The 14533-nt window shown below is 44.3% G+C and overlaps 1 protein-coding gene across 2 annotated transcripts; it reads right to left on the bottom strand.

Moving 5' to 3' along the window:
* Nucleotides 1–675: 675 nt before the first annotated feature.
* ddx23 (DEAD (Asp-Glu-Ala-Asp) box polypeptide 23) lies at nucleotides 676–12885 on the bottom strand. Of its 2 annotated transcripts, none has more exons than XM_036531050.1 (17): nucleotides 12788–12885; nucleotides 11243–11418; nucleotides 10292–10429; nucleotides 9957–10053; nucleotides 9781–9846; nucleotides 9229–9367; nucleotides 8671–8804; nucleotides 8004–8116; nucleotides 7633–7776; nucleotides 6801–7026; nucleotides 4992–5137; nucleotides 4168–4345; nucleotides 3260–3502; nucleotides 2538–2689; nucleotides 2296–2404; nucleotides 1959–2133; nucleotides 676–1529 (listed from the first exon to the last, which is right to left on the bottom strand). In XM_036531050.1, exons 2-17 carry the CDS (start codon nucleotides 11416–11418, stop codon nucleotides 1306–1308), a joined length of 2460 nt encoding a protein of 819 aa, XP_036386943.1. In that variant the 5' UTR covers nucleotides 12788–12885; the 3' UTR covers nucleotides 676–1305. The 2 variants fall into 2 exon arrangements, with proteins under 2 accessions (XP_036386943.1, XP_036386944.1); XM_036531051.1 differs by having other exon boundaries at nucleotides 9957–10050.
* Between the last annotated feature and the right edge of the window lie 1648 nt (nucleotides 12886–14533).

Raw genomic sequence — 14533 nt, 5'->3', positions numbered from 1 at the left:
AGACAGTCAACCAGAACGTATTGACTCAGCCCGCCCTCTAATGTACGGCATGGATGTGGTTTCTCTGCTTGGGTGCATCTCTTTCACAAGGCCTGACATTCAGCAGGCTGAGCTGATGTAAAAAGAAATGGTCTCTTGAACAGTCAGTCAATCCAGTAAATCGGTAAAGAAGGATCAATTAATCTTGTGAACAGCAAAATGACTGAATACCAATTCCACACACTGGAATTTTCTGGAAAAAAGAGCTATATTTGGTTTATGAACACACTTGGAAGTGTGCCATCGTTGTCACACACACACACAAAACAGTGATATTTTTGGAAAACATCATGGACATTCTGCCACTAACAAATGCTCAACTTCTTTTATGGATACAAGGGCTATACAAGGGCTACACAGAAGTAAATGTCCAGTTCTGTAAAATTCATAATATTCCATTATAGCTATTTCACTACATTTATGAAACATTAATTCAGATATATATACACAACTGAACATACGAGTATCTGAGGCAGACAGCATTGGAAAAGGAAAGGAATAGGGGCAAAACGAATCAGCCATAGATCAAAGGGGATTTTATTGAAACATTAAGACATTTCTGACAAATCTAACATTTCAATAAACTTCACTTTGAATTGAATTTATGAGTTTACAGGGAAAAACAATCACCACCTATTAGATAAAATGTTTTGTGGGTTTTTTGCAGTGATTACAGATTACATCATTGACTCTTTTTCACAATTTAAAACTCAAAACCTAACTGACTTAAGCAAAAAGCTAAATAAACGACTTTAATCTATAAAAAGGTTTTCTCTTTACTGCCACTGAGTGAAGTGAAGCTGTTGAAAAAGTTTCTTTTCTGGCCAGTTTTTCTTTTCTGTTCAATTCTAATAATTTACAAGTCAACTAGTCACATACCTGCTGATCTTGAAGATATAAAAAAAAAAAATAATAACAAAAAAAAATATGATCCCTTGGTTTCCGTCACCACAGCAGGATCAACCAGAGTGACCACAGTGAGTCTCTGTTCCCCTTTACAGCGTGAGCCACTGTGACGCAAACTATGACACGAATCCTTACTATGCAGGAGCTGGTGTGTCACTGACAGCGACATGGGACACATGGGCAGGGAGAGAAGTGGGCGGGGACAGGGGTGAGGGGGTGGGGCAAGTCAGGAATAGATATAAAGATAGAAAGGGAAGGAAATCACAAGGAGATGCTCAGGAAGGCAAGGATGAGGGGGAAGAGGACGGCAAAGGTGGGAAAGACAAGCAGGTGGGGCGCGCGTCCGGACTGCGGGGCCGCTCAGGCGAAGATGGTCTCCTCCCTCCTCTTCTTGGTGAGGATAGTGCCCGGTTTGTGCTGGGCGTCGGGGTGGTTGGCCAGCTCGGGCGGGCACGTGGACACCGGGCTCTCCAGGATGGCCTGCTTCAGGTCGTAGAAAACAGACGAGTCCTCCTTGGTGAGGAAGGTTAGCGCCACGCCGCTCTTTCCAGCTCGACCCGTACGCCCAATGCGATGGATGTAGTCTGGCGGAGGTACAGGGAAAATAAAAACACAACGTTAAAAGGGCATTTTAAAAACGTTTGCTGCTGCTGCTGCTGGGTCCTTGATCTCTACTCTATTCAAGCCAATTCTGACATCCTCTTGAAGTAAATTTTCATTACTATCATTTAACAGATGCTATTATTCAGAGTGACTTATATAGGTTACTATTTTATCCATTTATACAGCTGGTTATTTACAGATGCAATTCTGGGTTAAGTACCTTGCCCAAGGGTGCAACAGCAGTACCCCAGGGGGGGAACTGAATCAGCCACCTTTCAGTTACAAGCCCTGCTCCTTACCACTGTGCTACCTGACACCAGTTAATGTGCATTATATTATTACTATGGCAGAAAACAGGAGAACCGTAGGTGCTAATAACGCTCAAGTGTCTTATGGGTTATGGGACTTACCCTCGATATTCTTAGCCATGTCGTAGTTGAGGACCATGGACACGTCCTGAATGTCGATACCTCTGCCGGCAACGTCTGTGGCAACTAAGATGTCCTTGGCACCAGCCTTGAGATTGGACAGAGCGAACTCTCTCTGCTCCTGGCCTTTGCCACCATGGAGCGTGCAAGCATTGTACTGTGGGAGTGACAACACACATACACACGCAGACACACAAAAACAAAAGGGTTAGAAAATAAGCGCAAGGCCACAGATCCTAGTTACCCAGAAGCCATGAATCTACAGATGATTCACTCGGTCAATGTCAGTGGTGAAAAGGACCTCATGCAGTTCACTCACCCCCATCTTCTCCAGGGACTTGGCCAGCACATCGCAGCCCTTCTTCTGGTTGACGAAAATAATGATGGGAGGTTCGAAGCCTCGTGCCAGTACGTCCAGAAGCTTCTTCCTGAAGAGCAAGAGAGCAAGCAGATGACCATTAACCCCCGAACCCCTCTCACACACACCACATTGCCGTCCCTCTGTCACGGCACTAGTGAAAAGGACAATGTGTGAAAGCAGGGCTCTGGGAAGGCGCTCACCTCTTCTCTCCCTCAGACATGAGCAGGACCTTCTGCTCCACCCTCTCGTGGGGCTTGCCCGCAGAGCCGATGTAGACCACCGCGGGGCGTCGCAGGTAGCTCCGGGCCAGCCGCTCCACGGCCGGCGGCATGGTGGCGGTGAACATGACCGTCTGCGAGGGACGAAAACGCGGTCAAAAAAGGAAACATTTAGCACCATCACCAAAACTTTCCAGAGACTTACAAAGCAAAGGTACCGGAGTGCCTGTAATAAGGGTGCATGAGCTCATGTAGAAAACAGCGAACACTCTCAGACATGTAATAACATAGACCAGTGTTTCTCAGCCCTCTCCTGGAGGGCCCCCTGCCCTGCATGTTTTAGATCTCTCCCTGCTCCAACACAGCTGATTCAAATGATCAACTCGTTATGAACTCATGAACTCCTGAAGCTGCTTAATAACAAACTGATCATTTGAATCAACTGTGTTGGAGCAGGGACAGATCTAAAACATGCAGGGCAGGGGGCACCCAAGGAAAGGGTTGAGAAACAATGATATAGACATTCTACAGTGGAAAAATATTAACTATTTATCATTTGTTAATTTTGTTGACAGTTTCGGGGGAAGGTAAAGGTTGCTGCTCCTCATTTCCAACAGTACTAACACGCATATGTTTCCTGCTCAGCTGGTGTTGGTGCCCTTGACTGCCTGGTGGTGGCCGTGGCTCCCACAGCGGTCTCTCACCTGTCTGTACTTGTGCTTTCCGGACTCAAAGTTCATCATCATCTTCTCCGGGTCCTCCGCCTCATCAGTGTCAGGCTTCTGATTGGTCACCGGGATGTACTCCAGGATCTTCTGCACGTCTGGCTCGAAGCCCATGTCGATCATGCGGTCTGCCTCGTCCAGGACCACGTACGTGCAGCGGCCCAGAACCAAGTAGCGGTTCTCCAGAACGTCGATCAGACGGCCCGGCGTGGCGATGACGATCTGGGAGGGAACAGGGTGGGTCAGAACCGCTTTTACGGATGAAATGCAGAGTGCCACATTCGGACTCATTGGACACATTTACTGAATTTCCAAGCCAGGCAGAAAATGCGTGTCAAATTGTATTTTTTCTAATCTAGATTTATACCTACAGGACCAGTCAAAAGTTTGGGCACATCTACTCATGGAAGGGTCTTTCTTGATTTTTAATGTTTTGCACATTCTAGAATAATAGTAAAGACATCAAAACTGTGAAGTAACACAAATGGAATCATGCAGTGACCAAAGAAGCATTTCTAAATATTTAAAAAAAAAATTTTTGGAAAGGAATTGATACTTGGGCATCAACTTCACTATTTATATCTGTAAGAAAGACATTTCAGGCATTTAAGCATAAGTCTTCAGATCAAAATGTCTTTGAATGCATGTTTCCCATTATCATAATTAGATGTGTCCAAACTTTTGACTGGTACTGTAGGATGAATCTACCCATGTAAAAGCATTCTATATAGCAGCAGACCTAACAGTACACACTTAAGTAAATTCTACAGCAACTGCCAAGTGACGTCAGCTGTGGAGTGGAGACTGGGTGATATTTCCAGCGGCCAGCGGTCTGTCTTTGTGTCGGTCTCCTTGCATGTGTATGTGTGCGTGGCGTGACGTCACACCTCGCAGCCCATCCTGAGACGGAAGCCCTGGTCCTCTCGTGAGATCCCTCCGATCACGGCCACCGTGCGGATTCCCAGAGGTTTCCCAAACTTAATGGTCTCCTCCTCAATCTGCTGTGCCAACTCACGGGTAGGCGCCAGGATCACTGCGTACGGGCCCTGGTCTGAGTCTTCAATCCTGGAGACGGGGCATGAAAGAGACTCCAGTTGATTTGGGGAAGAATAATGGCAGACTTGAAATCATTACTCTCTGCTGTATGCGGCTGTTCTAGGTACAGATAGAACAAATAGGCAATAACTATAAAGGAAATAAAGCCATAGGAAACCATAGAAAACCCATCCCTTTTCATTGGCACACATCCAGTAAACCCCAAGTACAAAGCATACCTGTACATACAAGAACATTGTGAAAGACTGAAATATGTTCCCGATTCTTTCTCATCACTGCAAGAGAATTCTTGGACAGATCTACCTCTGCTTATGAATATTCATGAGAAGGCAAGCTTGGAGCACATGATGACTCCAAACAACTCACAGACATAAAAGTTCAACCATAGTAATATACAGTAAAAAAGTCTCCTTTGAGCACATTCCTTCAACTGAACTTTTCCAGTTTCCAAAGGCAGGAACAAGACTTTAAAGTTCAGTGAGTCAGAGATGTAATAACTCATGTGGGTTTTTTTTGGTGAAGACACTGTCACTGGCCTGTATCTGTGCTGTATCTAGATTCCTTGGATATTAAGGCCATTTCCATTTGACAATGTTAGAGGAATAAACAGCATCCTTTAAACACAGCATCAGTGGTAGTGCTGGGGGCCCCTGACCTGTCGATCTTGGGCAGGGTGGTGATCCACACCAGCAAAGGAATAAGGAACGCAGCTGTCTTGCCACTGCCAGTCTCAGCCACGCCAATGATGTCTCTGTTCTGCAGACCAATGGGAATGGCCTGTCTCTGGATTGGGGTGGGCTCCTAAAAAAGAGAACCAATCAGCAAAGAATGAGAAGAGAGAAAACCACTCCCACATCATAGCACTTAGGGTTGGGTATCGCTTGGGTTTTTTCCGATACCAGTGCTAAAGCGATACTTTAAACCAGATAAACCAGTACCGGTACCTAAACAGTGCCTGAAGCGATATTTAAAAAACAAAAAAGCACAAAACGATGGTCGATGACATAAAGAACAGCTTTTTTATTGCTAAGGCAAATTTGAACTTGAAATTGAACGATATATTAACAGTATACTTAAATATACAAATATAAATAAATACAAAACACTTTACAAATATTCGCATTGTTAGCATATGTTTTCACTCTTTATCCTTAGTAGCCATGTGTTTCTATCTACCACATAGAAGCAGCACAGTGCTGTTGCTGTGATATCAACATCGAATAGATATGAGTGGCGTTTTTTCCCCCGGAAGCATTTAACATGGCCTCGGAAAACTGGAGGTGTGCTCGCGCAACAGGTATGACTAAAGGGAAAACAATACGGGAAGAAACCTAGCACCTTAACAACACTTTCGCATGTAACTTATTTTTTATACAATGTAGCTCGTGTGTTACCTTACATGGTTCACTGTGTTTTCATTAGCGTTATTAAGCTTCTCACAGTTTTCAGTTAGCATTTGCTATATATTTTAGAGTTAAATCGCAGTTTCCTCAAAGCTAAAATTAGCTAGAATTTCTCCAATCTACTGTTGTAATCGCACCGGTTTTAGCATACGCGCTAAACAGCTAATCACACCTGTGTGACCGTACACTTGAAAGGGTTAAGTGGCACCAAAATGAGGGACCGAAATCTGCGCTGAGATTCGGTCCGCTAGATACCAGTCATATAGGAACCGGTTTCGGTACCCAACCCTAATGGCACTGTCAATCAACTGTGCTGAACTCATATTCCGGTAGGGCCACTGTGTAAGCTGGTTTCTGCTTCAACCTTGGCTCTTAATTGCTTAATTAGCCTAATCGTAAGCATCAATTTTCAAAAGCCTCTGGAAATAACGCAGCTGTAAGATGATACCTATGCTTAATAACTCAAGGAAACAAGTAGGTTAAAAACCAGCATTAAAAACTAGGCCTTTCTGGAATAGCATTCTTAAGGCCAGTGGATGTGTCACATACTGAGTACTACTAACAGTGCTGCCTGAGAAGAGATGGCTCACCTGCTGCGGACACCATCACTACCACTGCACACTGGGCGCACCACTGTATAGGAAGACATGATGGCCCTACCCTGGCTCCACTGGGTGGAGGGACTCCATTCACATCCCACTAATCCACTCCCTCCAGCCACTTAACGTTCTCTGGGATTAATGTAGTGAACAAATCATCACCAGACAATTTTCATTTATGGCATTCAATTGGTTTGTTTTTTGTCCCATCATTTCCAGCAGGGTCTCTCTGCCACCTGTTCCTGCAGTCAGGGAACTGTTCTTCAGTTAATGACCAATCAGTTAATCACTAACTGTTCAGTCAATCACTCTGTTAAATTCTGCTTTGCTCCTTGTGAATATGCAACTACAAATAAACTGATCCACCAGTTAATACATCAGTCCTATGACAAATCTACATTTTTGAGACTGAGTACACATTAGTGGGCCTAGTGTGGAGTGTGACTGGCGGGGCTGGGTGACCTTGTAGCCGCACTTGTCGATGACCTCCAGGATGTGCGGGGGGAGGGTGTACTCCTTCCAGTTGCGGATGGGGTTGGGGATCTTGCCCCCCTTGGTGGTGATGCTGTAGTCCTCGCGGAAGATTCTCCAGTCCCTGTCTGTCATCTCCTCCAGCTTCTTCTGGGACCAGTGCCTGTCATCCCAGCGCTGCTTGGCCTCCTTCTTACGCACCTTCTTCAGTCTCAGCCTAGAAGGAGGGGAACGGGAAAGCTGGACACACGCTCTCTCACAACATGTTCACTAAACACTCACAATCTCAGGACACGCTCACTAAACACTCACTTCACTATCTCAGGAAACGCTCACTAAACACTCACTTCACTATCTCAGGACACGCTCACTAAACACTCACTTCACTATCTCAGGACACGCTCACTAAACACTCACTTCACTATCTCAGGACACGCTCACTAAACACTCACTTCACTATCTCAGGACACGCTCACTAAACACTCACTTCACTATCTCAGGACACACTCACTAAACACTCACTTCACTATCTCAGGACAAGCTCACTAAACACTCACTATCTCAGGACAAGCTCACTAAACACTCACTATCTCAGGACACGCTCACTAAACACTCACTATCTCAGGACACGCTCACTAAACACTCACTATCTCAGGACACGCTCACTAAACACTCACTATCTCATTGACATCCTCACTAAATACTCACAATGTCACAACATCCTTACTACTCCAAGAGGCTATGAAAACATGCCACCATCCTTGCTACAAGAGACTAGAGAAACATCCTGCAACACCCTTTTGGGACTGCTGGGAGGACTTACTCCTCCTGCTCTTTCTCCTCCATGGTGCGCCTCTTCTCCATCAGGTCGCCGTAGAAGCGCGACTGGTCCCTCTTCTGCTGCTTCAGGTCGATCCCTGCGATGAAGCCACGGCCGTACAGCTGCACCTGGTGCTTCTCTTTATATCTGTCCCAGAGGAAGAGGAGGAGGGGCACAGCATTATCTCTGCTCTGCGGATTCAACGGCTGAAACCTTCTTCCTGTTCTTACAAATTCTACTGATGTCCTTTCATACAGAACAAAATGCATTCCCTGCATGAGAGCAGACAGGTCTGAGCACAGGCTCTAAATCTGGAGGCCCCCGGTGAATCCTGTGTGACAGAAACACAGAGCAGCGGGGCACGCGTCACTCACAGGGGGTTGTAGTCGATGGACGTGTCCTCGGAGGCGTCCCACTCGAAGACAAACTTCCTGTCGTTCAGGTGTCGCGTCCGGCGCCGCTTCTTCACCCCGCCCAAGTACCGCTCCTGACAGACAGGGAACCATAAAAGAAGAACCGTGAACCATGAGCCGCCTCTCCAATGAGTGACGAACAGTCAGCATGGTCTATGGCCATCAACACCCACTACAGTGCGCTTACAGCTGTTTACAGAACTCCAGAAATGTTTGTGGACAGTCACTCATGTAGCTGACAAGCTAGCTAGCTATCTAGTTAAGGTAGTTACATACAGTTAATGATCATATGCTACAATAGTATCTGGTGACCTAGCTACCTGGTTATATATTGTAGCTGGCTGGCAAACAAAGCTACCTAGCTGGCTTCCCTCTGCAGTGGTGTATTCCTGACTTTTTACACTTGGAACACCATCTTGACCTTCCAGTAGGACTCACTGCCTGAACTTGAAGCCCATGTGATCAAACAATTTACTAGAGAGATAACTGACAAGTGGGCAATTAGCAGCTCTATGCCCCCAAGTGGGACTGCTGTATCTGCTGATAAGCTCGAGCACGACCTCACCACGTGTATTCAGCCCTGACGTACGCCCATTCGTCCCTTTTGGTTTTCACCCAGGACTCTCACCTTGATGGCCTGCAGCTCCTTGCCCTTATCCTTCTCCTCGCGGATCTTCTGCCTGCCATCGTCGTCCTCGGTGCCGTTATTCTCCCTCTCCATGCGCTCCCTGCGTTCACGTCGCTCCCTCTCCTGAGGGTCCTCTGCAAGGCGACATGCAACCAACATCAGCACGCGGGCACATACAACCAGTACTGATGTATGGTGAACTATATCACCAACGCAACCAAATTCACTGCCCTGCACACAAAACTGTATAAAGCTGCAATAATTACATTGCAATGTATTGGGGCCATCAAATAAGCTTGACTATGATATTATTAGAATGATATTATTATAAAAAAATCTCATCTTGAAAGAAACCTGCATAGATCAAGTACACCCATAATACACTCAAATAATTTCCAAAAATAACTGCATTTTATAACCTAAGCTGTGATGACACGCTCAATACATGTACTAAACTGTCAACAGAGCAACACACACATAAGTGACATATTCTACCCCTAATAATGCCCATTTAACTATTTTCTAGTTGCTAACAAGTTCCCCACAAGAAGCTCTTACCCAGCATCTTCCTCCCGATGTCCTGGAACACCCTCCTCCTCTTCCTCTCGTCCTCTATGAGCCGACGCCTCTCCTCCGTCTCCTGCTCCCGACGCTTCAAGGCCTCCGCCTCACGTTCCGCCTTAGACAGGAACTTGGGCTGACAGAGAGGGAACAAGACACATTAAAAATCACACTGAAAGACCACTCAGTAATACATCAGCGACAAAGTCAACATTACCCCAGTCTTACAATAAAGACAGCCACAGACCAACTATTACAGTGAGGTTGTGCTGTATTGGCAAGTTCACATATACGGATGACCACCTGCGTGTACCAACTGCTGAATCTATTAAGTAACTATTGTAACTGTGAGCAGTCTGTTGGATCACACGTAAAGACTATAAAGTGCCCAATGTGGTCTATGAATACTGTGACAATCTGGGGTTTTCAAAGTCCACTGAACAGAGACAGTGTGACCAAACATGTATGACCAAAAAGGAGCCGACACCAGTCTTTTGACCCATTATCGGTTCATGAAGCTTCTCTCCATTTTCACTAGTGTTTCCTAACCTTGGCCTCTGCCTCCTCCTCAGCTTTCTTCTTGGCCAGGAGCTCTTCCAGAGACAGAGGCTGGACCTGAGAGAGAGAGAGAGACAAGCTGCCTGTGAACAAAAGTAAAAGGCTTTCTGGGTATAAGTCTGCATAGAGATACCAGTGTGACAGTGTGAAATGAGCTTTTTCCTTGCCTTATCTTTCTTCTTCTTGTTTTCCTCTTCATCCTCCTCTTTTTTCACATCCTTCTCCCTCTTTGCTTTGACGTCTTTGGACTTGGGGGAGGAGCTTCTGAGAAAGACATTAAATAAGTTCATCCTTTCAAAGTCTCATTCTAAACTCCATGTGTGTAGAAACTGGCTGGGTCGACGAATAGAAAATTTGACAATTAAGGCTCCATGGAGCGCCCTCAGAACCAGACATTTCACTTTCTTAAGGCTGTTTTGAATGAATTTAGACGCAATTGAGGATTATTTTGACCAGCTGTCTTATGACAGAGAGGCCAGAAATGAGCCCATCAGGAACACACCTGGATTTCCTGCTGCGGTCTTTGTCCTTGTCCCGCCGGTGGCTGTCCTTGTCTCTGTCTCGATCCTTGCGACTCCTGTCCCTGTCCTTATCTCTGTCACGCTCCTTATCCCTCTCCTTGTCTTTCTGTCGCCGCTCTCTGTTGGAATGACACAGGTGGTTAGAATCCGCCACAGCGTGCAACACTGTACTTTTGAGACTAAAGGCCCAATCTGTGCCGTGGGTGCCCCCCTGAAATCTAATGTGAGGAAGAACTGTTTCAGGGCCTTGCGTGTACTTTGACTAACAACTTGCACTAGCTTTTCTGCAATGTCAAAAGCACTGTTAAAAAGAAAGGTCCTACACACTGACAAAAAAAAAAGTGTGCAGTCAAAGCTCAGGCCAGGTCCCTGAGTGTTATGGGTTGCCAGTAACAATTCCCAGGCCTGTACATTTTCATTTATCATTTTGTGTCCAGGGTTAAATGAACGACAGACTTTTTAAAATGTTATCAATTTGCAACATGGCCACAACTGTTTGTAAATTCATAACATTTGGAAAAAGTCAGTTGTTTCTTTAACCCTAGACTTTTTCAAATGCTATCAAGTGGCCACAACTGCACTGCTAATCCCCACCACATTGCTGCTATCACTGCTGACTACCTGGACTGTGTAAATATGACAGGTACATGCAGTCTTTAAAAGAGGAACAGGGGAAGGATAACTACACAAGAATGGGTTGTGGAGTACATGATTTTTCACAATAACTGAACCAATCCCCTACACAACCCCTTGAACACATCATTATGCAGTAATGTACCTTACAAACACCTTAAAAACACCCCTAATTGTTTCTGCTGTAGGTCTGCTTGCTGTAAAACCACAGACGTGAAATAAAATGTAGGTGACACGCCGTGACTGCTACACTTCTAACACGGGGGTCCTGTGTGGCGGGACACATGTCCCCTGTGTACCTCTCAGCTGATTTCGAACGGCTGCGGGACCTCCTCCGTTCACGGGAGCGGTGGCGCTTTCTCTCCTTGCTTGGAGAGCTTCTGCGCTCGCGGGATCGAGAGCGACTGCGCTTCCTGTCGCGCTCCTTACCCCCGGATGATTCCGTTTCCTTCTTATCTGAGGAATCACCAGCCATCTACCGGGGAACATGACAAGTTTCAAAACACAACGTTAAAGAAAATGCTGGGAATATCTGTGTATTGATTCCACATCCTGGTTTTTTAACGTTAGCTCTTCAAAGCAACACAACATCAATGCATGTTCCCCTTAACACGGCTGCTTGCTTGTTCAGCCAACAAGACACCAAAGTACTTAGCTAGCTAGCTATGTAGCAAGCGTCCTGTTACAGATGTGGAATCAAACAAACACAGTGAAACCTTGAAATGAAAGAACGCCTGCTTGCTCCACATGATCATGTCCAGGTATGGGCAGAATTTCTATTACACGTATTTGAAATACTTTGGTGTATTTTGTGATATTGTATATGCAAGGCTTGCAAAAATCTCAGAGTAATTTGTACCATAATATTTCAGAGAGAGTTTTTTTACATTTTCAAAATACTAAGACTGGTCTTCCTCTCATTTCTCCCATGCATTCATGTAAATGCAGGAAGGCCCACATGAAGCTGTACGCACCCACATATTTATCTCCCCCTCACTCTGCTTCATCTCTGATTGCCCCATAGGTTCATCCAGGTGTGTTTTTCAATAAAGATATATGATTTGTTCATCTGTTTGTCATTTTTTTAAAATCATAAACACAATACTATGTTGACATCGTTTCTACGTAGCTAAATAGCTGTCGCTGCTCTGGAACACTACACTTGTTTCAAAATACAAAGTACTGCATTTTATTTAGATACACTTTTCATACTAGTATTTTGTAGTTTATTTTGATACATTTACCTTGCGGGAATTGTGTATTTTATATTAAAACACCATATGATGTATTTTGCCCGTCTCTGATCCATGTCCTACACCTACACCAAGGTAGCTAGTCCTAACTCGGTCAGGGCGCTCTGGGTGCTTTTCACATGGACCCTTTCCAATCCAGTAAGGACACTGAGATCTAGTAAGTGCACGTAAATCAAGATAGCTCTACATAACGTTAGCTGCTGAGTCTGTTACCCCTGCAATCAAGTTTTCGAGCTAATGAAGGCAACCCAAACAACTACCTTGTTAATGTACTCCACCATGCATCAAGCAACATGGAGAATAGTTGACTCTATGGGTATTAAATAAAGAAAAATACCACCGAATAATACAATCCGACGACGTTCAATTCAGCCCAGCTCAGCTTTCACAATGTGAATTGCACGATTATACTAATCTACATTTAATGGTAACTGTTGTATTCGTTTGATGCTGCTGGTTCCATGTTGAGTTAGCTAGTAGCTAAGTAGCTAAAGTACTCAGTGAGGGAGTACGGTAATTAACGAACACAAGTGTACGGTAAATATCCGAATTAAACGCAACAGACACGAAAATATGCATAGGCCAACTCACCTCAGCTAACGTTAGCTCCACAAAACAAAATACCTTTGTTTTATGTCCAGCTAACGTAACGTCCTCTCAGCGTAGCTACAAAGCCGCCATATTGTTGAAATGAGGCAAACACGTGACCTTTACATGCAGACTTGTTAGTGTGGAAGTTGTAGTCCTCAGGGAGTCTTTTCAGTATAATGTTGGGTCATACGCACAGCAGTTCCCAGACCAGCCATGGCCTCGTTGCTTCGGTCGCTTTTTTCCGGACGGTCTTCATGATGCGTTGTTTTTTTTTGGTCAGTCTTCTCTATGAAGATTTAAGATTTAATTTAAATATTTGTTTTTGAACTAAATATTTATTTTATCATTTAGGTTTAAGATTTAACAGAAATATCTAAGATATTTAAATATCTTCTTTCAAGAGTTAGTTTTATAAATTAAATCTTTCTAAAGAAAGGATTTATTCATACCACTAGATTTCTAAATCTGTGGGAAAAAGGCCTGTGGAAATGTTCCTATTGTTCCTATTGTCCCTGTAATGTTCCTATTCAAGTTTACAAACGGCACCCCATATATATATATACATATATAAAATTCAATCATTATGCTCGTGAAATGCTGATTTCATGTTCATGATTCTCTGATGATGTCTCATTAGATTCTAAACACATGCACATATAAACAAAAAATGTATGCATGTATGTTTGTTCTATGTAATGATTTTTAATGCAACATTTAGCCACAGGGTGGCAAACGTGACTCAGTTCTGACAGCTGTGTTCTTGCTGTTCTTGCAACCATCTGGCAGAGCAGTGCAACAAAGTCTGCTGTAGCGACTGATAGGTGATGCCCTGAAGCACTGACCTTGAATCAGTGACCTTCATTTTTTTACTCCATATTGTTGGGGATACGGTTAGGCCTGGGGTATAACTGACCATGAAGTGGCATGGTGAGGGATCAGCTGACTTCTGGGGCAGCGGCAGTACAGCTAGCATAACTATAACTAATTCTTATTGTGTTTATATTCTTTTGAAATTTCCAGTGGCCAATTAAGGCTATCCATTAAACACATTTTGTATACAGACAAAAATTCAGCGACATTCATATTTCACAGAAATTAAATTCAGGGAAAACATGATAATTACTTTGCAAATCAATAATATTAGAGAATGCATGCACAATTATAGCTGAGTTTGACACAATTGTCAGACTATGGTTTTGTTTCTTTCCAAAACAGTAAGCTCTAGAGTCTGCTTTGGGTTCATCTCAGAGTGTCACAAAAAGACCATTCAATAAAAACAGTCTGGTAGCTCTGGTAGCTGCATGCATAACAGGTTATGAAAGAGGTTTACAGCTGTCCTCATCTTTGCCCTGCCCTACAATAATCTAACAATAAGAGGGCCACACAGCACAAACTAACCCTTCCCCACTTACAAAGCCTTTACTACCACATTAAACTTGGTTTGTCTTATCTGAGACAATTTAGCTTCCATCAATAGGAGCGAGGATATCAGCAGTTTAAGAAGAGACATGTAGCCACCGGGACCGTGGACTGAGTTGAGTATCCCTGTACTTAGGGCTAATGGTAACAGCCTTCTTGTCCCAGGAATACCGTTTAGCATCTATTAGGACTGTAAGATACTCATTGGGTGCCAATAGTGTGATAGTGTTCACCTCAGACCGTTCACACTACCTCAGTTTCAGGTTCGCTTTGATGTTGTCATCACCTAACACAGGCCAGGCGGAAGCAGACGTGTCAGGATGTTTT

This window comes from Megalops cyprinoides, chromosome 6, assembly GCF_013368585.1.
Source record: "Megalops cyprinoides isolate fMegCyp1 chromosome 6, fMegCyp1.pri, whole genome shotgun sequence".
NCBI lineage: Eukaryota > Metazoa > Chordata > Actinopteri > Elopiformes > Megalopidae > Megalops > Megalops cyprinoides.
The sequence above is the reverse complement of the archived record's forward strand: the minus strand, read 5'-3'. Positions and strand labels throughout refer to the sequence as shown.

What these genes read in the sequence shown, in the direction of transcription:
- ddx23 (XM_036531050.1), bottom strand. Translation starts at nt 11,418, where the DNA reads ATGGCTGGTGATTCCTCAGATAAGAAGGAAACGGAATCATCCGGGGGT. An exon ending in AGGAGCTGCAGGCCATCAAG is followed by an intron (nt 8,117 to 8,670) that starts GTGAGAGTCCTG and finishes CCTGTCTGTCAG; the next exon opens with GAGCGGTACTTGGGCGGGGT. An exon ending in AGTCCCTGGAGAAGATGGGG is followed by an intron (nt 2,134 to 2,295) that starts GTGAGTGAACTG and finishes TCACTCCCACAG; the next exon opens with TACAATGCTTGCACGCTCCA.